Genomic DNA, 26,523 nt, shown 5'->3' on the forward strand with positions numbered 1-26,523 from the left:
ATGCCGGTAGTATTAAATCTGATTCTGAAGTTGCCAGGAAATAGATTTGGGAAGTGGATCACACAAGATAATGCAGACACGAGAATCCGGATTTAAAACGAACAGTAATTGGTAATCAGATTATTGTCACGTATACCGAGATGGAGAGAAAATGTATGTGCCATGCAGACAGATCACTCCATGCATGAGGTAGCACAAACGGGGACAAGAAAACAGAAGGCACAATCTGGTGTTATAGTGGACTAATTCTGCTCCTATCTCTCATAGTTATAGAGAAAGTGCAGTACAAGTAAATAAAATAAAGTGTAAGCACGATGTCACGGCAGCCCGAAGGTCGATCAGAAGTTTGGAAGGCCAAGCCTGATGGATGAAGGCTGGAGATTGGAAGTCTGTCCAGGAGTTGGAGGACTGTCTGTGTGTGTGTGTGTGTGTGTGTGTGTGTGGTTGGGTAGGAGGGAGGGAATGGGCTTGCTTCTCCAGAATATCGTCAACAGGATCTTACACCTAACACATCTTTGTTTCCACCCCACTTTCTGCAGGCATCAGCCCCTCCATGATTTCCTTGTCTATTCGTCCCTTTCCACTGATCTCCTTCCTGGCACTTATCCTTGTAAGTGGCGGAAGTGCTGCACCTGCCCATTCACCTCCTCCCTCACCTCCATTCAGAGCCCTAAACAGTTCTTCCAGGTGAGGCACCCCTTCACTTGTGAGTCTGTTGGGGTCATCTAACCTATCCCAGTGCTCTTCCTCTTCATCGGTGAGACCTGACGTAGGTTGGGGACCAGTTTGTTGAGCACAAAATAGTACGGTTGTACTATCTTGACTTCCCTTGTCAGCCACAGCTGTAGTATTTCTATGTTTTTGGAATACATCTATCCTGCATTTCCTCATTTTCCCCAGAAACACACGCCATTGATGGTCTGCTGACACCCTTGACAGCAACTCCTTCCAATTTACTTTGGCCAACTTCTCTCTCATAACACTGTAATTTCCCTTACTCCACTGAAATACTGCTATGTCAGACTTTACTTTCTCCCTATTAAATTTCAAGGTGAACTCAGTCATCTTGTGATCACTGTCGCCTAAGGGTTCTTTTACCCTAAGTTCCCTAGTCATCTCCGGTTCATTACACAACACCCAATCCAGTAGAGCTGATCCCCTAGTAGGCTCAATGACAGACTGCTCTAAAAAGCCACCTCAAAGGCATTCAACAAACTCACTCTCTTGAGATCCATTTCCAACCTGATTTTCCCAATCAACCTACATGTTGAAATCTCTCATGACTATTATAACATTGCCCTTTTGACATGCCTTTTCTAGTTCCTGTTGTAATCTTTGGTCCACATCCCAGCTACTGTTGTGAGGCCTGTATATAACTGCCATCAGGGTCCTTTTACTCTTGCAGTTTCTTAACTCAACCCACAAGATTTCAACAGCTTCTGATTCTATGTCACATCTTTCTACTGATTTTATGCTACTCTTTACCAGTAGAGCCATGCTATCCCCTCTGCCTACCTTCCTATCCCTCTGATACAATGTGTAACCTTGGACATTCAGCTCCCAACTACAACCATCCTTTTGCCATGATTCGGAGATGGCTACATCATACCCGACAATCTGTAAAACTGCAACAAGATCATTCACTTTATTTTTTATACTCCGTGCATTGAGATATAACACTTTGAGTACTGTATTTGCTACTCCTTTTGATTCTGCATCCCTAATGCACTGATACTCACTCTGCCGGCTGCAATCATGTCCTATCATCTGCCCGTCCTTCCTGACAGTCTGACTGCATGCTATCTTTGCTTTTTTTTACCATCCATCCTATCCTGAGTCCCTTCACTCCAGTTCCCACTCACTGAAAAATTAGTTTAAACCCTCCCCAACAGCTCTAACAAATCTGCCTGCGAGAATATTGGTTCCCTTCAGGTTCACGTACAACTGTCATTTTTGAACAGGTCATATCTCCCCAGAAGAGGAGATCCCAATGATCCGAGAACCTGAAGCCCTGCCCTCTGCACCAGCTTCTCAACCACACGTTAATTTACCAAATCATCCTGTTTCTACCCTCACTAGCGCCTGACACAGGCAGTGATCCAGAAATTATTACCCAGGAGGTCTTGCTTCTCAGCTTTCTGCCTAGCTTTCTAAATTCTCTTTTCAGGACCTCATGCTTTTCCTTACTATGTCATTGGTACCAATATGTACCAAGACATCTGGCTGCTCTCCCTCCCCCTCCAAAATGTTGTGGGCATGATCTGAGACATCTCTGACCCTGGCACTTGGGAGGCAACATACTATTCGGGTGTCCTGTTCATGTCCACAGAATCTCCTGTCTGTTCCCCTGACTATCGAGTCCCCTATCACTACCACTCCCTCTTCTCCCTCTTTCCCTTCTGCACCATGGACCTGTGCTCAGTGCCAGTAACCCGGTTTCCATGGTATTCTCCTGGAAGGTCATCCTCCACACCAGTATCCAAAACAGTAATCTTATTATTGAGGGGAATGGCCACAGGGTTGCTCTGCACTAACTGTCTATTCACATTTCCGTTTCTCCTGACAGTCATCCAGCTACTCGCCTCCTGCAACTTTGGGGTGACAACTTCCCTGTAACTCTGATTGATTATCTCCTCACGCTCCTGTACAAGCCGAACATCATCCAGCTGCTGCTCCGGATCCCTGACACGGTCTTCAAGGAGCTACAGCTGGATGCATTTCATGCAGATGTGGTTCCCCGGGAGACTCTGGGTCTCCCAGGACTCCAGCATCCGGCATGAAGAACACACAACAGCTACTTACTGCACGAGGTACAGTAAGAGAAAACAAAAAAGGGAACCCTAACAGAAGCTTGCCCAGAGCCAATTCCTGTTTCAAGCTGAAGCCTCCTCTGAACCAAAGCCCGACACTCCGACTCTCATCACTCACTTACTCCCAACAATGGCCTCCCCGCTTGTTTGTCCCCTCTGTACTTTTAAACAAGCGTCACTGACCTGCGAGGCTCTCCTTTTAAACGAGTGTTGCCGGCTTTCGAGAAAACTCCTGCCACTGATTGGGCCGTCAGAATTTTGGCTGGAACATTCCCCCTCACCTGGCTTCACCAACTTCACCAACTTTTCATCACTTGCCAACTTAACTCCTTCCCATCCACCTACCTTATTCTGATTTCTTTCACCTTCCTTTCCCATCCTAATGACGGGTCTCGGCCCAAAACGTCAACTGTTTATTTATTTCTATAGATGCTACCTGACCTGCTGAGTTCCTCCAGCATTTTATGTGTCTAACACTCACTTTGCTGTTGTTTTGTTGTGTTTTGTGTTATTCTGCTGAACATTGTGGGCATGCTACATTGGTGCCTGAATATGTAGCGACACATGTGGGCTACCCCAGTACATCCTTGGCGTGTTGATTGTTAAAGGAAGAAGGTGGCAGAGTTTGAATCAAAACATTGGTTATAATCAATTCCTATACCTTGCTGGAAACCTGAGAAGAGTTTATTCGTCATAGATGCCAAGAAAGCATTAGGTCCTTTTTAAAGAATAACACAGTCTGCACAGCAATGCTAGCCTAGTCTGAAAGGATCCTGTATGCTTTTAACCAAGAACATAGAACAGTACAGCACAGCACAGGAAAAGGCCTTTCGGCTCATGACGTCAAGTTAAATTTAATCATTGTGCCTGCACATCATCAATATCTCTCCATTCCCTCAGGACCAAGAATCTGCTTAAGTGTCTCTGAAACGCCACCATTGTTCCAAGCAACTACCACTGTCTGTGTGAGGAAAAGGAAACTTAGCTCACACATCTGCTTTAAAACTTTCTTCCTCTCTCTTAAACCTCTATCCTCTATTCTTTGACACTTTCACCTTGGAAAAAAGACCATAAGACACAGGAGCGGAATTAGGCCATTTGGCCCATTGAGTCTGCTCCACCATTTCATCAAGGCTCATCCATTTTCCCTCTCAGCCCCAATCTCCTGCCTTCTCCCTGTATCCCTTCATGCCCTGGCTAATCAAGAATATATCGACCTCTGCCTTAAATATACTCAATGACTTGGCCTCCACAGCTGCCTGTGACAATGAATTCCACAGATTCACCACTCTGGCGAGAGAAATTCCTTCTCATCTCTATTCTAAAAGAACACCTATTCTGAGGCTGTGTCCTCTGGTCTTAGACCTCCCCACCATAGAAAACATCTCCACATCTGCCTGATCAAGGCCTTTCAACCTTGGATAGCTTTCAATGAGCTCACACTCATTCTTCTGAATACCAGTGAGTAGAGACCCAAAGTTATCAAACACTTCTCATATGAGTATTCAATCCCGGAATAACTTTGTGAACCTTTTTTCAACGCTCTCCAATGTCAGCAGCATATCTTACCTTAGACAAGGGGCCCAAACTTCAAAAAGTCTCTGACTACCTACCCTATCTACTTCTCTCATAGTTTTATAAACTTACTTCAGATCTCCTCTCAACCTTCAACGCTCCAGAAAAAACAATCCAACCTGTCTTGCCCTGGAGGAGGAAACTAATCTTGAGCCCTTTAACTTTTCGGTGAATTTCGAGGATTTAGCGTCCCTGTAAAGTTACAGAGACACCTTCTTTTAATTCCTTTACCGAAGTGCTTGACATTTGCAATCAAGTTCCGGAAACAGAAAAAAAATCGTTGTACCAACATAAGCGTTCTTTAACTTCGCGCAACAACAAGTTTAAAAACTTAGTAGAAGTTTCTGTTCATTATAGCCTCTCCAATTCAGGTGGTGGTTTCCTTGAGCTTTTTGTTTTAAAACTCCTTTACTTCCTCCGTCACATCACCCTTCTGTTTATTATTTACTACACGCATCTCGTGTTATGCCACGGAGATCAGTTTCACCAACTGTGAGCAGTGCAGAGGGAGTAAGTGAGACTGCAAGGAGTTCTGCTGCGATAAGAGAGCACCCAGTCTTAAAAACAGTTTATTTCAAAAGGTGTGCTTTAGGACCCATTGGGAACCTGCTATCTGCCCAATAACGTTCCTGTGAATGGGAGGGGTAAGCGGAGAGTTCTGCACTTTGAGAGGCTCGCAGTGAGTGAATGTGGAACAGCCCCTCTGCTGGAACGCTGCCTGGACGCTGGGCCTGGAGCTACAATGAAGTGTCTTTGTGTGAAGTGAAACAGATCACAGCAACGGGATTGTTTGTGTGCAGATGGGAGGTGAGATAATCTTGCACTCAGTCCATACTTTAACCAGCGAGAGCTGACAGACGACTGAAAAGTTGCTTTCGGAAGAATCGTTTCAGTCTGTGGTTTGGATGCCTCGGTGAGGAAGTTTTTAGTACACGTTACCCATTCGATGATTCTGGTGAGTTTCCTTTAAGTGAACAAAGTTTATCATTTGGAAAATTCAAAGCTGTGTGTGAAGTCTGTTTGAAGGTCAGCTGTCCATTCCATGATTGGTTTAAACAGGCAGCAACTGCTGATTGAAGTTTAACCATGATCTTCGCAAATACTCGAGAATCTCCTCAAGCAAGGAGACTTTTCCTTGGTATTTAGGAATAAATGCCTTCCCAGTTTGGTCTTAGTGGCACAGTGTCAAATCGGAAAAGTTTCCTTTGCTTTTCAAGGGGAACTGCCTTCTTAATTAATTCTGTGATATGCAAAATCATTCCATTTCAAATGAATTCCCTTCCAAGGATTGAAACAATGAAGCATTTTATTTCTCAAGTGTTTGATTTCCTGTGAATGGTGTGGCTCACAGGGTCTGCTGTTGAGGGTGGGGAAGGGGGGGTGGTGTGGTGGTTGATCTAGTGTGTGGTTCGATCAGGCGACTGGTGACGAAACATCGGACTGCGGGCGCAAGCTGAACCCTCACAACCTCGAAGCATGTAATGTAAATGGGAAGTGAATTGTAATGCTTGGTCTGGCATAGTCTGAGCAGTCTAATGGTCATAACTACGTGCGGAGAATTGAGAAACTGGGATTCTTCACCTCTAAACAGAGGATGAGGAGCAGGGCTGGTCTGTTTGGACTCCAGAACTCATAGCAATCACAGCTGAAGAGTGACCTAACTCTAAACACCAGCCTTTCTCTCCCAAGCCCTAAAGCACCCTTGTACAGCTTTAACTATCAATCTCAGACTAAACCCTTAATATTACAAATAAGACATTATTAAATCTGTGAATATTATTTTTAAAAAGCAATTAAACTGATATAAATTAACATGTGTGGAAAAAGAGAGTTCAAAGTAAATTTATTGTCGAAGTACTTGTATGTCACCATATACAACCCTGAGATTCATTTTCTTGAGGGTATACTCAGCAAATCTATAGAACAGTAGCAAAACAGCAGAATCAGAATCAGGTTTATTATCACTGGTGTGAAATTTGTTAATTTAGCAGTAGCAGTTCAATGCAATACATAATCTAGCAGAGAGAGGGAGAGAAAAAAATTAAAACGTAATAATAAATGACCAAGTAAATCAATTATGTATGTTGAATAGATTTTTTAAAAAATGTGCAAAAGCAGAAATACTGTATATTTTTTTTAAAAAGTGAGGTAGTGTCCAAAGCTTCAATGTCCATTTTGGAATCGGATGGCAGAGGGGAAGAAGCTGTTCCTGAATCACTGAGTGTGTGCCTTCAGGCTTCTGTATCTCCTACCTGATGGTAACAGTGAGAAAAGGGCATGCCCTGGATGCTGGAGGTCCTTAATAATGGACGCTGCCTTTCTGAGACACCGCTCCCTATAGATGTCCTGGGTACTTTGTAGGCTAGTACCCAAGATGGAGCTGACTAGATTTATAGCCTTCTGCAGCTTCTTTCAGTCCTGTGCAGTAGCCCCTCCATACCAGACAGTGATGCAGCCTGTCAGAATGGTCTTCATGGTACAGCTATAGAAGTTTTAGAGTGTACTTGTTGACATACTAAATCTCTTCAAACTCGTAATAAAGTATAGCCACTGTCTTGCTTTCTTTATCACTACATTGGTATGTTGGGACCAGGTTAGATCCTCAGAGATCTTAACACCCAGGAACTTGAAACTGCTCACTCTCTTCACTTCTGATCCCTCTATGAGGATTGGTAAGTACTCCTTCATCTTACCCTTCCCGAAGTTCACAATCAGCTCTTTTGTTTTACTGACGTTGAGTGCCAGGTTGTTGCTGTGGCACCATTCTGTCAGTTGGCATATCTCACTCCTGTACACCCTCTCGTCACCACCTGAGATTCTACCAACAATGGTTGAATCATCAGCAAATTTGTAGAAGGTATTTGAGCTATGCCTACCCACACAGTCATGTGTATCTAGAGAGTAGAGCAGTGGGCTAAGCACACACCCCTGAGGTGCACCAGTGTTGATCGTCAGTGAGGAGGGGATGTTATCACCAATCCGCACAGACGGTGGTCTTCCAGTTAGGAATTTGAGGATCCAATTGCAGAGAGAGGTACAGAGGCCCAGGCTCTGCAACTTCTCAATCAGGATTGTGGGAATGATCGTATTAAACGCTGAGCTATCGTCGATGAACAGCATCCTGACGTAGGTTTTTATGTTGTCTAGGTAGTCTAAAGCCGTGTGGAGAGCCATTGAGATTGCGTCTGCTGTTGACCTATTGTGGTGATAGGCAAATTGCAATGGGTTCAGGTTCTTGCTGAGGCAGGAGTTCAGTCTAGTCAGGACCAACCTCTCAAAGCATTTCATCACTGTCGATGTTTGTGCTACCGGGCAATAGTCATTAAGGCAGCTCGCGTTATTCTTCTTAGGCACTGGTATAATTGTTGCCTTTTTGAAGCAAGTGGGAACTTCTGTCTTTAGCAGTGAGAGGTTGAAAATGTCCTTGAATACTTCCGCTAATTGGTTGGCACAGGTTTTCAGAGCCTTACCAGCATCAATGAAAGATCAACCAGAGTGCAGAAGACAACAAATTGTGCAAATGCAAGTATAAATAAATAGCAATAAATATCGAGAATATGAGATAACCAGAAAAAGTCCTTAAAGTGAGATCATTGGTTGTGGGAATGTTTCAATGACGGGGCAGATAAGTGCAGTTATTCCCTTTTATTCGGGAGCCTGATGGTTGAAGGATAGTAATTGTTCTTAAAGGCAGTGGTGCAAGTCCTGAGGTTCTTGGACCTTCGACCTCATGGCAGCAGCGAGAAGAGAGCATGACCTGATATCTAGATGTCCAAATAATGTTTGAAATGTTTATCACCTTCTTCAGGGTCCTGAACCAGAATGGATAACTTCACTCACGTCAACACTGAATTGATTTCACAACCTATGGAGTTTTGAGGACTGTACAACTCATATTCTCAGTATTATTTATCTACTCTTTTTTTTGTATTTACACAGTCTCTCTTCTGTTGCAATTTGGTTGCTTGTTTGTCTGTCTTTGTGTGTAGTTTTTCATTCATTCCATTGAATTTCCTTGTACCATTGAATTACGTACTGACTGCCCATTTTACTGGCATTTAGGACAGCAATGGCTGTCCTCCATCTCTGGCAGTGTTCAGTGCTTCCTTCATATCAGTAAACAACAGAAATTCTGCAGATGCTGGAAATTCAAGCAACACACATCAAACGCAGCAGGCCAGGCAGCATCTCTAGGAAGAGGTACAGTCGACATTTCAGGCCAAGACCCTTCGTCAGGACTAACTGAAGGAAGAGTTAGTAAGAGATTTGAGAGGGGGAGGGGGAGATCCAAAATGATAGGAGAAGACAGGAGGGGGAGGGATGGAGCCAAGAGCTGGACAGCTGATTGGCAAAGGGGATATGAGAGAATCATGGGACAGGAGGCCCAGGGAGAAAGACAAGAGGGGCGACCCAGAGGATGGGCAAGAGGTATAGTCAGAGGGACAGAGGGAGAAAAAAGAGAGAGAGAAAGAATGTGTGTATAAAAATAAATAATGGATGGGGCACGAGGGGGAGGTGGGGTATTAGCGGAAGTTAGAGAAGTCAATCTTCATGCCATCAGGTTGGAGGCCTTCATATCATACCATGTCGGTAGCTTGGTTTTCTCTATTATCAGTCATGTAAGTCCTGGATAGAGAATCAGGAATACTATTGTATACAGATGTAGAAAGATTCTTCATTGCTGTTTCCATAACAATGTTGTTTCCCCAGTCAGGGTCGTTAGCCCTGAGCTGAACCCTCGAACCTAGAGGATCGGTGGACCACTCTTAGTCTAGCCTCTACCCTTTGACCTGTTTGGCATGGGTGACCCTACCAAGAGCCAAAGCATAAACCACTGCCTCCAGCCAACATAACTCTGTAAGTCATTGAGACATGCAAGCCTCCGAACCCTACCACAAGGTTGCGGTCCTCTTGGAAGTCTTCTATGAATGCCCACAAAATTGAATCTCAGGATAGTATATGGTGACGTATGTGCTTTGATAATAAATTTACTTTGAACTTTGACCTTTAAGAAAGACTGACCCAGACCCACTGAAGAAATCTGTCTAGTTGTGGATGGAATATATTAGGGAAGCTATAAAGACTATTTAGAAGTTGCAGAAGAGATTTACTACTTATGATACCAGGGCTGAGGAAGTTTAGTTATGTGGACAGATGGGAGAAACTCTTTTTTTCTTGGAACAGAGGAGGCTGCAGGACAGCTGACTGAGATGTTTAAAATTAGGAAGGGTATAAGTGGTGGGGAGGGGGTGTAAGGCTCTCCTTCCCTGATGATGGCTGGAGTGACGTCTTGCAAAGAAAGTGCCCAGAAGAAGACAATGCAAACCAGTTCTGTAGAATTTGCCAAGAACCATCATGGTCATGAGACCATGATTGCCTGCGTCATATGACACGGCATATCATGATGAGAGGCAGAGAGACTCTTCCTACTGTCAGAAAGATCATTAACTTGTGTAGTAGAATGAAACTGATGGCAGAAGGACCAAAGCTGACTTGAGAAACATTATGACAGGTTGGAATCAGAAAGATATTGTCAGGGGTAGGAGTAGAGGCAGATTTAATTGTAGAACATAAAAGGAAGATAGTTCAGTATCTGAAAGGCAAGCAACTACAGGACAAAGGGAGAGGTGGAGAAGTAAGGCTAGCTGGATATCTCTTAGATAAGAGCTGATATAGACTCAATGTGAAGAATGACCTGTTTCTATGCTTTAATCAGAGGGTAACACTTTGGCATGGCTTTAAGCTTTAGCAGACTAACAAAATTAACATAGAATAGGCATTAACAGGTCATTTGCTGGCAGAAAGAAGATGTGAAGAATGGTGTGGCGCAGGGATCAGTGCTGGGTCTCAGTTTTGTACTGCTTGTACAAATGACTTGGATGAAGCCATTGAAGCCACTGACAGTATGGTTGCAAAAATAACGAGGAAAGTGAGTTGTTAAGAGGTCCTTATTTGCATGGTGTATCTGGCCAATGTAGTTAAGTCGGGTCACTATCTTAGGCGATCAGCTCCAGAGAAAAATCTGTATCGTGGAACAAGTTCCAATGCAATAACTAAAGGCATGGAATCAAATTAAGAGCAAGGTTCAATCAGAAACACTTCCACATACAGAGACAAATAACAATTAAAGCTTGTATCTACAAGTGGTAATTAAGTCCAGGTCAATTTGATTCAAGATTCAAGATTCAAATATTCAAAAAAAACTTTATTGTCATTCTAACCATACATCAGCTCTGCAGGGCAGAATGAGACAGCGTTTCTCAGGGGCAGTGCAATCATAACATAACAAATGCAACACTAAATAATAAACATAACAATAAATAGTAAAACACAACAGTCACATGTCAGTTAAAATCAGTTATAAGTGTCCAGTGCAAGTTAAAAGTGTCCAAAGCAGAGTCAGGTGGAGCAGCTATTTAGCAGTCTGACTGCCTGTGGGAGGAAGCTGTTTAGTAGCCTTGTGGTTTTAGTTTTGATGCTCCTGTAACATTTGCCTGATGGCAGAAGAACAAACAGTTCATGGAGAGGGTGTGAGGGGTCTTTAATGATGTACCGTATCTTCTGGAGGCATCGACTCTGAAAGAGGTCTTGGACAGAAGGTAGGGAGACCCCAGTAACCTTCTCTGCTCCCCTAACCACCCTCTGCAAGGCTTTTTTGTCGACAGCACTGCAGCTGGAGTACCAGGTTGTGATGCAAAAGGTCAGCACACTCTCAACCACGCCTCTGTAGAATGTGGTTAAGATGTTAGTGGGGAGTGATGCTTGTTTAAGCTTCCTCAGAAAGTGCAATCTCTGCTGGGCCCGTTTCACAATCCCAGTGGTGTTCCTGGACCAGGTGAGATTATCCGAGATCTGCACCCCAAGGAACTTGATGTTTTCCACTCTCTCCACTGTGGAGCCGCTGATGCTGAGGGGCGTGTGCTCAGGCTGAAATCGACGATCATCTTCCTGGTTTTGGTGACATTAAGCATCAAGTTGTCATCACTGCACCAGCTCTCTAGGTGTTTGACCTCCTCCCTGTACATAGTTTCATCATTTTTGCTGATGAGCCCCACCACTATGGTATCACCTGCAAATTTAATGATCAGGTTCTCCTTGAATCTGGCCACACAGTTATGTGTTAGCATGACTATGCAAGTTAATGATTTAAATTAAGAATTGAGTTATGTTATTCAATTAGTAATTTTGAAGTAGTTAATCAGAGATTGACTCTGTAGTTTACATTATGATGTGTTCCTGGTTTCTTGTCACCTCTTTTATTTTGGGCAATTTTGAATTGGGGCAGCCTGCAGTTAACACATACTGAACTGAGCTGAATTGAATATACTTGGACTCTGTCATTTTTGGTTTTTATATTCTGTGTTTTTTTTTGCTCATCTTTTTTGTTGCCATTTGCACGACTTGTTTTTATTTTGTGCATGGGTGGTGGCGGGGGGGTGGGGGGTGTTAATATCTTCCTTTGAACGGTTCCATGGTGTTTCTTTGTTTGGGAGCTGTCTGTGAGGAAGACAGGGTGTGGTATGCTGCATGTACTGTGTACTTTGACAATAAATGTACTTTGAATCTTTGACATAGACTGGTTTGCCAAGTTTTGTTTTTATGAATTATGCAGCTTCCAACTGGCAACACCTGAAAACAACATCTTGGGCAATCCCATGGGTTCAAAGAGAACTTGCTTCCATTCCAGAACTGAACTCTTTTCAGTTCTGGTCACCTTATTATAGGGAGGATATAGAAACTCTAGAGAGTATGAAGAGGAGATTTACCAGGATGCTGCTTAGATTAGAATGTATGTCTTTTTTTGGAAATGTTGAGTGAGCTAGTGCTTTTCTCTTTGGAGGGAAGGGGGATGAAGGGTGACTTGATAGAGCTGTAAAAGATGATAAGAGGCATAGATAAATTGGACATCAACGACTTTTTTTTCTCCAGGGCAGAAATGTCTAAATCAAGAGGACATAATTTTAAGGTGATTGGAGAGAAGTATAGGGGAGAATGTCAAAAATAGTTTTTTTTTAAACAGAGCAGTGTGTGCATGAATCATACTGCCATAAGTGGTGGTAGGGACATGTTTAGGTGACCCTTAGATAGGTACATAGATGAAAGAAAAATTGAGGGCTGAAAGGGAGGGAAACATTGGTTTGATCTTAGAATAGGTTAAAAGTCAGCACAACATTGTGGGCCCAAGTGTCTGTACTATTCTATTTCCATGTTCCAGGTTTTAGTGTTTTGAATCAGAATCAGGTTTAACAACACCTGTATAAGCCGTGAAATTTATGATTATGAAGACACGTAGTCCTCTTTTATTGTCATTTAGTAATGGATGCATTAAGAAATGATACATTATTTCCTCCAGTGTGATATCACAAAACACAGGACAAACCAAGACTGAAAAAACTGACAAAACCACATAATTATAAAATATAGTTACAAACAGTGCAACAATACCATAACTCGATGAAGAAGTCCGTGAGCACAGTAAAGTTCAAAGTTTCTCAAATGTCCCACATCTCACGCAGACGGGAAAAGGAAGAAAACTCTCCCTGCCATGCCGACCACAGTCCGACTCGGAGTCATCCGAAAACTTCGAGCTCTGATCAGCTCTCCAACACCGAGTACTGAGCACCATCTCTGTCCGAACGATTTCGACCTCCTCCTCGATCGCCAAAAGCAGGCAAGGCTGGGGATTTTGAGGCCTACTCTCTGAAAGATTCCCGAGCACACAGGAACAACAGCAGCAAACGGGCGTTTCAGAAATTTCTCCAGATGTTCCTCTGTGCTTTCACGTCCACTCTCCATCAAATCAGAATTGTCCACGGCCCCTATTTAACAGATACGATATCATTTTCGCCATCTTTGTTAACTTAGCGGCAGCAGTACAATGCATTGCATGATAATACAGACAAAATAAGTAAATTAATTACAGTAAGTATATGTATGTATATTAAACAGTTAAAATAAAAATAGTGCTAAAACAGAAATAATAAAGTGAGGTAGTGTTCATGGATTCAATGTTGATTTAGAATACAATTGGCAGAGGGGAAGAAGCTGTTCCTGAATCGCTGAGTGTGTGTCTTCAGGCTTCTGTACCTCCTTCCTGATGGTAACAATGAGAAGGGGGCATACCCTGGATGATGGGGGTCATTTTTCTGAGGTACCACTCCTTGAAGATGTCATGGCTACTGCGGAGGCTAGTACCTATGTTGGAGCTGACTAATTTTACAATCAAAGTAGTTTTTTGAGGCCAATGCAGGAAAAGTAGACTCTTCCCAGATAGGGAAGATGAGTTGCTATTTTGTGAGGAAGTGTGCTCCTTCCACTGCCTATCTGGGACATCTCTGCCCGCCAAATGCATGAACTCAAGTTTCTGAATACAAGCTGAATGCTCTTTCTCCACTATGAGTGAGTCATGAGCTAAAGATCTTAGAGTTAGGATGGGATTACATTTGTTCAAGCATATTTGTCAATCTTTTCTGTTGTCTCCACGGTAATCTCTTCATGTAAAAGAGCTTGGAATGAATTATCTGTTTCGGGAGTCTGTTGGCATATATGAGATAGACATGTCTGCACAATGTAGCCAAATGAGAGTAACCAGGGTCTCACTGTTGGGGCCGTTGGCCTGGGAGAGGGGACTGGGTATGGAACACTCGCTCTTTCAATGAACGTAGACGACGTTACAGAGATGACTGTGGTATCAGATTCAGATTCTGATTTATTAAAGTTGAAAGTAAATTTATTACAAAGTACATTAGTTACAGCCTGATATGCCACTGGTGTTTAGCACAGCAATGAAGGTCCTCCATTTTTGTCTGTCCTTGGCCATCTTCTCTATTGTGCCCCAGGAGTGGTTCAGGGTCCTTACTTCTGCATCTACAGTTTGGCATCAAGTTGCTTTGGTCTCCTGCATTTTCTCTGCCCTTCAGGCATCCAGTGAAATGCTGTCTTCTTGATGGAGTTGGCCCCTCTTCTCATCATGTGCCCAATCCATCCGTAACAATTCCTCATGATGATTGTGGCCACGTCTTCTTGATGACACTAAAGGAGTAGGGTGTTGTTGGACATCTTGCTTGGGCCAGAAAATACCAAGGATCTTCCGAAGGCTCAGGGTGTGGAATGATGACAGCTTGGCAAGGTTGTTCTCTGTCATGCCCCAGGATTCTGACCTTACAGAACACAGCTCTGATACAGCTTCACCTTGGTGTGGATGCTGTTCTTGGTTGTGATCATCTTCCCTTCCTAAGTATAAAACTGTTTCACCAGTTGCTGCCTTTATTCTACCAGACAGTGTCCATCTGCTTTCAATGACATGTGTAGGTTGTAATGACACATTTCTGCAGTTGTTTGTGCTAGCTTGCCAGTGTTGTTCATGGTTTGTACATTCCAAAAAACAACTTTGGTCTTAGTCCTGGTGGTATTCAGGGCTTCCTTCATCATGTCAGTAGCTTCCGCTCGGTTTTCACGACTGTCAGTCATGCAAGTCTCGGGTGGAGACTCAGGAACACCATCTCACACAGATGTAGAAGGATTCTTCATTTTTTTCTTTGTCCAGTTCTCGACCAGTCAGGGTTGTTAGCCCTGAGCTGAACCCCCAACCTGGAGGACTGGTGGACTATGCTTACTCTGGCTTCTACCCTTTCACCTGTTTGGCATGGGTGACCCTACCAAGAGCCAAAGCACAAGGCCCTGACTCCAGCCAATATAACTCTCCAGGTCATCAAGGCACACAAGCCTCCAAACATTACGGAAAGATTGTGGTCCTCTTGGAGGACCAAAGTATGTATATGTCACTATATAGTACCCCGAGATTCATTTTATTGTCACCTACTCATTCACACTTACTCTACATTGAAACATACAGTGAAATGCATCATTTGCGTTAACAACCAACACACATAAGGATGTGCTGGGGACAGCCCACAAGGGTCACAATACATTCCAATGCCAACATAGTATACCCACAGTGTTCAACACAACAACAACACAATCAGCAGCAGCAGCAACAACAGACGAGAGCAAGACAACAGCAAACCAGACTCTTTTACCACACTCCCAGCTACCCACCGGCTCACACATACACATAGGCAGGCCCTCAACCCCAGGACAGGCTACCTCAGGGCCTTCAGTCCTTGGTCCTGGACTTTCAGATACCTGGCCTCCAATTTCCAGTCTCTGACCCGGGCTCAACCTTCAAGCCCCAATCTCTGGACTCGCTGAGCTCTAGCCTTCAACTTAAAGTAATGGGTTTGACCTTCTCTCCGGTGCTTGAGAAGTCTGCTGTATGCAGTCCAGGTCTCAGATACAACAGGAAGGGCAGCAATGCTGCCCATTGAACTTGTGCCTTGTCTGACGTCTTGAGCTTTGTACACCCTCTTCCTCAGTTAGACATGCAAGGATGGATAAGAAGGTGTATTGGCTCTCATTGGCTAGAAGATTGTATTCAAGAACTACAAGGTAATGTTACAGCTCTATAAAACCCTGGTTAGACCACACTTGGAATATTGTGTTCAGTTCTGGTCTCATTATAGGAAGGATGTGAAAGTTTCCGAGAGAAGACATGGCAGATTTATCAGGAAGCTGTCTGGTCTAGAAGGCATGTCTCGTGAGAACAGGTTGAGTGAGCTAGGATCTTCCCGCTTTGGAGCCGAAGAGTTTTGAGAGGTGACTTGATAAAGGCGTACAAGGTTGATAAGAGACATGGATAGAGTGGAAAGTCTGAGACTTTTTCCTAGGATGGAAATGGCTAATACAAGACATCATAATTTTAAAGTATTGGAGAAAAGTATGGGGGGTATGTCAGAGGTACATTAGCAAATTTGTCGATGACACAAAGCTGGGTGGCAGTGTGAAATATGAGGAGGATGTTATGAGAATGCAGGGTGACTTGGACAGGCTGGGTGAGTGGGCAGATGCATGGCAGATGCAGTTTAATGTGGATAAATGTGAGGTTATCCACTTTGGTGGTAAGAACAGGAAGGCAGATTATTATCTAAATGGAGTCAAGTTAGGAAAAGGGGAAGTACAACGAGATCTAGGTGTTCTTGTACATCAGTCACTGAAAGCAAGCATGCAAGTACAGCAGGCTGTGAAGAAAGCTGATGGCATGCTGGCCTTCATAACAAGGGGAATTGACTATAAGAGCAAAGAGGTCCTTCTGCAGCTGTACAGGGCCCTGGTGAGACCACACCTGGAGTACTGTGTGCAGTTTTGGTCTCCAAATTTGAGGAAGGACATTCTTGCTATTGAGGGAGTGCAGCGTAGGTTCACAAGGTTAATTCCTGGGATGGCGGGACTGTCATATGTCGAAAGATTGGAGCAACTAGGCTTGTATACTCTGGAATTTAGAAGGCTGAGAGGGGATCTTATTGAAACATATAAGATTATTAAGGGATTGGACACGCTGGAGGCAGGAAGCATGTTCCCGCTAATGGGCGAGTCCAGAACCAGAGGCCAGAGTTTAAGAATAAGGGGTAGGCCATTTGGAACAGAGTTGAGGAAAAACTTTTTCACCCAGAGAGTGGTGGATATATGGAATGCTCTGCCCCAGAAGGCTATGGAGGCCAAGTCTCTGGATGCTTTCAAGAAAGAGATGGATAGAGTTCTTAAAGATAGCAGAATCAAAGATTATGAGGATAAGGCAGGCACTGGATACTGATTGTGGATGATCAGCCATGATCACAGTGAATGGTGGTGCTGGCTCGAAGGGCCGAATGGCCTACTCCTGCACCTATTGTCTATTGTAAGTTCTTTACATTGAAAGTGGTCAGTGCTTGGAATACCCTACCAAGAGGTAGAGGCAGATGCATTGGGGCAGTTAAGAAACTCTTAGATAGGCACATGGATGCTAGAAAAATGGAGGACTATCGAGGAGGGAAGGGTTAGATTGATTTTTTAGTAGGTTAAAAGGTGAGCACAACATCATGGGCCAAAGGGCCTGTACTGTGCTGTATTGTTCTATGTTCAACCAAAGTTACTGTTGGTGTGTTGAAGACATTACAAATGTCTGCCTTACTCAGAGGAGGGTGGCAGGTACAACATGAATGCTGGCCATTAGGCCAGATGTAAGGAGTAGTCCTCGTCCCACCCCTCCCCATGGTACTGTATCCCTTCAGCATCCCACCTAATTCTCTCAAATGTTGACTCAGACTCTGCATTAGTTTCAAACTTTGGCATGCCCTGGAACTGCAAGCTCTGAGTTAGAGCTGACAGTACAACTACTTATTTAGGATTGATATCTTTAAGATAAAGGTAGTTATCTGGTAATCCTACTGGTATCTCACCAAGGCAGTGTTAGCCTGTGCCTGCCTCTCCAGCGAGTGGATTACCCAACAGTAAAAGGCAATAGTTACTACCTGTCTAGAAAATATCCTTTCTCTGCCAACACACTTGTGCTTACCTGCATTCTGATAGAGGAGTTATTGTACGCTGTGGTTTTACATTTCAGGCATGCATTCTCCATTGTATCCTAACCGCTGGAACAGTGCCTTAGTGTTCATGGTGATTGTGGGTGCAGAGGGGAGAGAACTGTGCTTTGAATTGGATTTCCAAACCCTTCCAGAACATCCAGAGATATTCCAGAATCAAATAAAATCACAAAGAGACGACTGGAGGATAAATCTATTCATTAGATTTCAAAGCAAATTCAAAGTAAAATTATCAAGTTATTTACTATACATGTTGCCATTACCACCCTGAGATACATTTTCTTGTAAGCATTCACAGTTAAACAAAGAAATTTAGTAGAATTGAAGAAAAACAACACTCAGGGACAGACAATAACCAATGTACAAAATACAACCTATGCAAAGACAAAAATAATAAATAAGCAAAGTAAATAATACAAATTCTTGAAAGTGAATCCATAGACTGTGGAAATAGTTCAGCGTTGAGGTGAGTGAGGTTATCTATGCTGATTCAGGAGCTTGACGGTGGAAGGATAATAACTGTTTCTGAACACAAGAAAATCTGCAGATGCTGAAAATCCAAGGCAACACACACAAAATGCTGGAGGAACTCAGCAGGTCAGGCTGCACCTATGGAAATGAATAAATAGTTGATGTTTCGGGCCGAGACCCTTCTTCAGGACTGGAAAGGAAGGGAAGAAGTCAGAATAAGAAGGTAGGGGGAAGGGAGGAAGAATAACTGTTGCTGAACCTGGTGGTATGGGATCCAAGGCCTTTCTACCTTCCTCCAGATGACAACAGCAAGAAGAGAGCATGGCCTGGATGCTGGAGTCCTTGATGATGGAAGGATTTATCTTTGAAGAGTCTCTTAAGTATATCTATTGATAGTTTGGGAACATTTAAGAGATTAGGCCTATGAATGATAGAGGGCAATGTGGGGGGGAAAGATCAAATTGATCTTGGAGTAAGTTAAAAATGTGGCACAACATCGTGTGGTGAAGGGGCTGTACTGTGCAGTAATGTTCTGTGTTCCATTAGTACGTAATGGAACATCATTGGTGTACCGAGAATCTGTATTGCAGTCCATCCTGTCCCACTTGAAAAATGGTGCTTCGTACACCAGGATGCTACTTATTGACTTCAGCTCAGCATTTAATAAGATCATCCTTCAGAAGCTGGTGGGCAAACTGTCCTAGTTAGAACTCAACACCTCTCTCTGTAGCTAGACCTTGGACTTCTTGACAGAAAAATCACAGTTGGTGTCAGCAGCAGCATCTCTAGTTCCACCATACTGAGCCCCGGCACTCACCACATCATACTGAATCCTGGCGCTCACCATTGCGCGCACCGCCCGCTGCTGATGCATGGCTGCATTGCTAGATCCATTTCAAGCCAAGTCATCCAGTTTACTGATGTCTCAACAATGGCTGGCCTCGTTAACAGCAATGACAAGACAGCATACAGGGTGGAGCTACAGCGACCGGTAGAATGGTGCGAACATAACAGCTTGAGCCTCAACATGGGCAAGAGTAAAGAGATGATTACAGACCTTAGGAAGGTGCAGGCTGACCCTCATTGCACATAAACAGTTCCTCCGTGGAGAGATTTAAAAGAATCAAGTTTCTTGGAGTACATATAACGGGTGATCTCACCTGGTCCCTGAACACCACATCTTTGGTCAATAAAGCACAGCAGTGTCTCCAGTTCCTAAAGAGATTGAAATGAGTAAGGCTGCTCCCCACCACCATTCTAACCAATTTTTACAGGAGTTACAATTGAGAGTGTCCTGACCAGCCACATCCATCTGGTACAGGAATTGCAAGGCGCCTGATCACAAGCCCCAACAAAGGAGAGTGAGGATTGCTGAGAGGATCATTAAGGTCTCTCTTCTACTCCTCCGAGAAACTTTCCAGGAGCACTGCTTGTGCAGGGCCTTTACCATTGTCAGTGATCTCTGCCATCCATCTAAGATCTCTTTCACCCTCCACCAGCAGGCAGCAGATACTGTAGCATTTGGAAAAGGTCTGTTAGGATGGGAAATAGTTTCCCCCCCCCCCAGGCCGTGAGACTATTGAAGTCCCTAGGTCTCATCACGTATAAAGTGCCAGTGGTGTTAAGCTGTTTACTTTTTGACTTGTGTCATAATTGCACCATATTATTTGTTGATTTATTTGTGGTAATATTACCTTTTGTTCTGTGTGAGTTACAGGTACTGTCTTGTGCATCTTGATCTGGAAGAACATTGTTCAAGTTTAATGATCATTCAACAATGCATGAATATATCCAAATAAAACCGTGTTCCTCTGGGGATACGGTGCAAAACACATTACCGACAGCACACAGCACGAATAGCACATACGGTTACGATAGCAGGAAAACATACAGTCATGGAAAAAAAATAATATAGCCCAACTCTCTGAGTGGCATGACTGCAGATTGTTGGTAAGTTGTCCTAGTCCAGCTTGTTCTTCCACTGAGAGAACACTGAGGGGCAGCAGCAGTGGGAGGGGCCAGTCCCCCAACGCAGTACAGTATGGATTCCAGCACACTCACTGAGGTCTCTGCTCTCTCCTACGTTGCCTCTCCTGGGTATCTGCAACAGCCAGCCTCACAGCATGAGGACCTGGTCCTCTTACAACCGGGGCAATGCAGCTCCACCACTGTTGGTCTTTCCAATGAACCAGTGATCTGGACCTTCAGTATACTACACTGCCAATTTCTAGCAGGGTTTTGCGATCACAATGAATACATCCCGAGATAGTCATGTGCACCAATATACCGAGAGTACTCAACGAGTCCAAGTGGCAAAATAATAATAAGTCCAGATCCATCGCTATCAAGCAGCTTGTTGATGGGATAGTTATGCAGTACTTGATGTTCTTAGTATCCAGCAGTACCTTGCGATTGTAAAAGGGGCGCAAAAGACAAACAATTACGCCTTCGATTGGACCTGGAGTAGCTGTTGCCAGTAGTCCAGAAAACCTGCAAGTCCAGTGCCACCAAAGTGCCAAGGGTGCCATTCAATGGTTCTATTTAATGTCAGAGAATGTATACAGTATACAACTTGAAATTCATACTCTTTACAGATATCCATGAAACAGAGGAAAACCCCAAAGAATAAATGACAGAAAAACATTAGAACCCCAAAGCCCCTCCACCCCCCCCATGCACAACCAGCAGCAAAAGTATTAACCCTCCTCCCACTTGTTCCAGCAGGAAGCATCAGCCCCACCACCCACCAAGAAAGCAATAGCAAAGCCCCCAAAAAAGACCAAGATCTAGAGTCCATCAAAAACTCCAGCCCATAACCAGTATTTCGACATGCCACAGGCTCTGTCTCTCACTAATGAGGGAGAGAGAGGGATCACCCCTTCTACAGCGTCGCTTATTCAAGCTCACCCAACTCGAGAACCAGCAGACTCTTCCCGAACCACATTGTGTATGTGTGTGAGAGAGAGAGAGAGAGAGACCAATCACTTGAGTGCAGAGGTCTTTGAAAGCTGCACTCGCTGTCTTGATGTTCTGAGTTCCAGTAATGCTTCCACATCCCAAAGGCGCACGTATTCCAGGCCACCCCTGGAGATGCTGAAAACACGGCCGCCCAGTGAGCTTTGAGAGTGGGAACCCACCGCCATGAAGAACTGTAGTTTGACTGCAGTTGCAGATCACGGACTCCGACAGAACACCTTGAAAAGGAAAAAGGAAACAAAGAGATGAATTTAAGCTGTTTCACAGATGAACTCAAAGAAGTTGCCCTCTGGCACCATCTTAGATCCTCCTTCAGGGAGCACGATGGGGAGTAACCGCTCTGTCACCAGTGCGGCCTGATATCACTGCACGGGGCTGATCCATAATTGTACAGAAAGAATGTGGGGGCTGTAGAGGAGATCTACCAGGATGCTGCCTGGATTAGAGAGCTTGTCTTATGAGGGAAGATTGAGCGAGCTATGGCTTTTCGCTTTGGAATGAAGGAGGTTAGGTGTACAAGGTTATGGGAGACATAGACAAAGTGAACAGCCAGCTCCTTTATCCCGGGGTGACAATGGCTAATGTCAGAGGACGTCCATTTAAGGTGAGTGCAGGAGAGTTTGGGGGAGATGTCAGAGATGGGTTTTTACACAGTTATAGGGGCCTGGCACGCACTGATGGAGGTGCTGGTAGAGGCTGATACAACAGAGACACACAAGAAATATGGGCAAAAGAGAAATGAAGGATTTTGAGCTTAGGAGAGAAGTGTTAGATTGATTGTGGAGTAGGTTAAAAGGTCAGTACAAAATTGTGGGCCAAAGGCTGTACTATATTATACTGTTGTATGGTTTAAGTTGAAGACCGGGTAGGAGTCCGTAGTTGAGCCTACTTGGCTTTGGATTGGAAGTTAGTATTAATATGGTTTTATTGCAGAAGATGCTGATACGTCCTTTGCTGTACATTATGCAATTAAATATACTCTCCACTCCCTCTGTACTAATCCCAACCTCACCATCAAACCTGTTAATAAGGGGAGTGCTGCAGTTGTCTGGCAGATTGACCTCTACCTTGCTGAGGCCAGCCGGCAACTCTCAGACACCTCCTCTTACCTACCCCTTCAACAGGACCTCACTAAGGAGCATCAGGCCATTGTTTCTTGTACCATCACCGACCTCATTGACTCTGGGGCTCTCCCAACCACTGCCACTAACCTCACCCAGCACCCAGTACCTTACCCGGCACCTTCCAATTCTACCTCCTACCCAAGATCCACAAACCTGACTGTCCAGGTAGACCCATGGTTTCTACCTGCTCCTGCCCCGCTGAACTCGCGTCTGCATACCTCAACACTATTTTATCCTCCTTGATCCAGTGTCTTCCTACCTAGGTTTGTGACACTTCACATGCTTTCGATCTCTTCAATGACTCTAAGTTCCCTGGGCCTAATGGTCTCATTTTTTCTATGGATGTCCAGTCCCTGTACATTTCATGAGGATCTTAAAGCTGTCTGCTTCTTTCTGGACAACAGACCCAACCACTTCCCCTCCACCATCTCTCTCCTCCGTCTGCGGAAACTGGTCCTCACCCTCAACAATTTTTCCTTCGGCTCCTCCCACTTACCTCAAACAAAAGGTGTTGCCATGGGCACACACGAGTCCCAGCTATGCCTGTCTTTTCATTGGCTACGTGGAGCAGTCCACGCTGCAAGCCTACAGCAGCATCGCACCACAACCATGCCTACGCTACATTGACAACTGCATGGTTGCTGCTTCCTACACCCATGCCGAGTTTGTTGACTTCATCAATTTAGCCTCCAACTTCCACCCTGCCCAACATTTACTTGGTCCATTTCTGACACCTGTCTCCTCTATTTTTTGATCTCCCTCCATCTCTGGAGACAGTCTATCTGCTGATATCTTTTACAAACTCACTGACTCTCTCAGCTATCTGGACTACACCTATTCCCACCCTGCCTCTTGTAAAAATGCCAATCCCTTTTTTCAGCTCCTCTATCTCCACCGCATTTGTTCTCAGGATGAGGCTTTTCATTCCAGAATAACTGATATGTCCTCCTTCTCAAACAAAGGGGCTTTCCTTTCTCCACCATCAATGCTGCCCTCACCCACATCTCTTCTGTTTCATACACATCTGTCCCCACCCCATCCTCCTGCTACCACACCAGGAAAAGCAGTCCTTTTTCCTCACCTACCATCCCAGAAACCTCCCCCTCCAGTAACTTCTGCCATCTCCAATGGGATCTTACCACCAAGTATAACTTTCCCTCCCCTCACTTTCCACTTTTTGCAGGGACTCCCTTGTCCACTCATCCTTCCCAACTGATGTCTGTCATGGCACTTATCCTTACAAGCGGAACAAGAGCCACATCTATCCCTACCCCTTCTCCCTCACTAACAATCAGGGTCCTAAGCAGTCTTTCCAGGTGAGGCAACACTTCACCTGGGAGTCTGTTGGAGTTATCTACTGTTTCAATTCTGCTTCCCATTCCCATTCTGACATGTCAATCCATGTCCATCTCTGCTGCCGTGATGAGGCCACTCTCAGGTTGGAGAAGCAACACCCTATATTTCATCTGAGTAGCCTCCAACCTGATGGTATGAACATCGATTTTTCAAACTGCTGTACCTGCCCTCCCTTCTTCACCATTCCCCATTCCTGTTTCCCTTTCACACCTTCCCTTCTTAGTTGCCCATCTCCTCCCTCTGGTGCTCTTCCCCCTTCCCTTTCTTCCACAGTCTTCTGCCCTCTCCTGTCAGATTTCCCCTCCAGCTCTTTATCTCTTTACTTCACCCCTCCCCTTGTCCTGGTTTCACCTATCACATGCCATCCTGTAATTCTTCCCCCGCCCCCAGCCCAGCTTTTCAGTCCTGATGAAAAGTCTCAGCCTGAAATATCGACCGTTTATTAAATTCCATAAATGCTGCCTGACCTGAGCTCTTCCAACACATTGTGTGCATTGCTCTTGATTTTCAGCACCTGTAGTATCTCTATACCTATACAATGTAACCCCTGCTAAGAACTGATCCAGAGTTGGCATCCCAACTTGGAGATACCGATTCATTTATCTATCACATGTACATCGGAACATACAGGTAAAAGAAGATTTCTCTCCCCCCTCCCCCGATGCTCTTCTATTCCCCAGTCTGGCCTTTTATTTCACCTCACCTGCCTATCACTTCCCCCAGCTCCCGTCCTCCTCCTCCTTTTCCTATGGCCACTTCCCTCTCCTATCAGATTCCTTCCTCTCCAGCCCTTTGCCTTTCCTACCCCACCTGGCTTCACCTATCACCTCCCAGCTTAACCTCCTTCCTCTCCCCCCACCTTTTTATTCTGGCATCTTCTCCCTTCCCTTCCGGTCTTGAAGAAGGGTCTCAGCCCAAAATGTCAGCTGTTGATTCATTTTCGCAGATGCTGCTTGATCTGCTGAGTTCTCTCAGTGTTTTGTGTGTGTTGTTAGGGAAATGAGTTGTTTGTGTTAACAAGCAATGCAAGCTAGGGGTGTGCAGGGGGCAGCCCACAAGCATTGCCACACACTCTGGTGCCAACAATGTTCAGTAGGACAACACAGAACACAATAAAACAGAACTTAGCAGGCAATGAAACAGCCACAGTAAAACAAGCCCTTTTCCTCTCTCTCACCAACCCACATACACAGGCAGTCCTCTAATCCCAGGACTAACCTCCGGCCTCCAGTCTCCAGGCTTCCACCATCATGAATTGGGAGATACCTATCTCGGTTATAGGCACCAGGATCAGTTGTAGTTCTAGTTTGTTCATAGTGCAATGGTGAGACTCACTCTAGTCATCTGCAATTTGTAGGAACTGAATTACAAGAGTGACTTGTGCAAAGATTTAGTTTAAAATGGAGGAAGAGTTGTGACGACCTCACTCACTTATCTGAGACCATTGTATCCAGTGACAAGACAGAGTCAAGACAGCTGGAGTTGGGGTCAGTTGCAATAGTTTTCCATGACATTCCCAGTCCCCCTTCAAGCTCTGAGCGCTCCACAGTGCCTTGCTGGGTCTGCCTTCCTGTCGTTGAGCTAAAATAATGGCTAATTCTGCGCAGTCTTCTCCTGCTTGAATAGGCAAGCTATAAATAATGCTTAAAACAACTTTAAAAAATATATATAAATGATGTAGAACTGATTCACTCATGGATTGCTTCAGAGCCAGGCAACTAGAAGCTTGGAGGAATAATGTGTAGATTAAACAGCGCACACCTCCCCACCCCACCACACCACACCCTAACATTGGATGAGGCTGAACTGTCTGGTTGGACATCAGACCAGCCCATATCCAATAAAACAATACCATGATACTGGCTACATAAGGGCAGAGTAAAGGGTGCAGAGTTGAACCGACATAAAAGGTTAGAGGACCCAGTCCATTGGGTGTACATGGCCCGTTATTGAAGCTGTTTAGCAAGTGGCTAAGGTCCTAACCCACGTATGGTCCCAGACATGCCATCCACCATTTCTAACGGTTATAGTTGTAAGTATGTTGACTGCCCCAAACAATTGGCCACTTTTCAAATTAGGTGGGATTATTTCTATCCTCTTCCTAATGTTTAACCTGCTTAGCTCTGTTCTGACAATAAAGCTACATATTACTGTTGTTAATTTCAGCATTGTTTCTTTTCAAATAGGCACCCTCTTTGCAAGATGCACAACGTGGTGAGTTGCACTGTATCCCTGGGATCTCTGGGATTGATGCAGCTCCTGGGAATTTCCTGGACCTGGAGCATTGCTGCCAGTTTGGGCATTTATCTCGGAACTGGAGGATGGAGGTTTTTCCGAATTGTGGTGAAAACTGCCCCTAGAGATATCTTGTAAGTTGCGCTGCGAGACTGGCTTCATTGCGGGGTGTCTGTGCTTTAGTGTGAGGGTAAGCAAGTCTTGCACTTGGTGCAGCTCTGAAGCTGGACATTGTTTCTTTGGAGGGATCTTTTAAATTTTAAAATTTCTCACATTTATAGCATATTTACCTCATTGCTTAGTTTCTCTATAACTCTAAGCAGAGCAGTTAGTGTAATGCTGTTACAGTGCCAGCGACCTGAGTTCTGTTCTGCTGCTGTCCTTAAGGATATACATTCTCCCCGTGAGTACGTGGATTTCCTGCAGGTACAGGTTGGTAGGTTAATTGTTCACGTGTGTCATTGGGCAGTGCAGGCTCATTGGGCTGAAGGGCCTGTTAACTACTGTATCTCTAAATAACAGAAAACATTGGAAACACTCATTAGATTAGGAAGCATT

General features: G+C 44.5%; 1 protein-coding gene across 3 annotated transcripts in view; it reads left to right on the forward strand.

The window, feature by feature from the left end:
• LOC134339443 (long-chain fatty acid transport protein 1-like) overlaps nucleotides 1-26,523 on the forward strand; it is a 98,615-nt gene that overhangs the window by 24,842 nt on the left and 47,250 nt on the right. Inside the window, exons 1-2 of one of the 3 annotated variants that reach the window (XM_063035959.1) lie at nucleotides 4,865-5,192; nucleotides 25,917-26,099. In XM_063035959.1, the coding sequence (XP_062892029.1) occupies nucleotides 25,933-26,099 (167 nt within the window). In that variant the 5' untranslated portion in view covers nucleotides 4,865-5,192; nucleotides 25,917-25,932. Of the gene's footprint in view, nucleotides 1-4,864; nucleotides 5,341-25,916; nucleotides 26,100-26,523 lie in introns of those variants that run through there. The other 2 variants (XM_063035957.1, XM_063035958.1) reach the window with 2 other exon arrangements.

Source organism: Mobula hypostoma, chromosome 29, assembly GCF_963921235.1.
Source record: "Mobula hypostoma chromosome 29, sMobHyp1.1, whole genome shotgun sequence".
Classification (NCBI taxonomy): Eukaryota; Metazoa; Chordata; class Chondrichthyes; order Myliobatiformes; family Myliobatidae; genus Mobula; species Mobula hypostoma.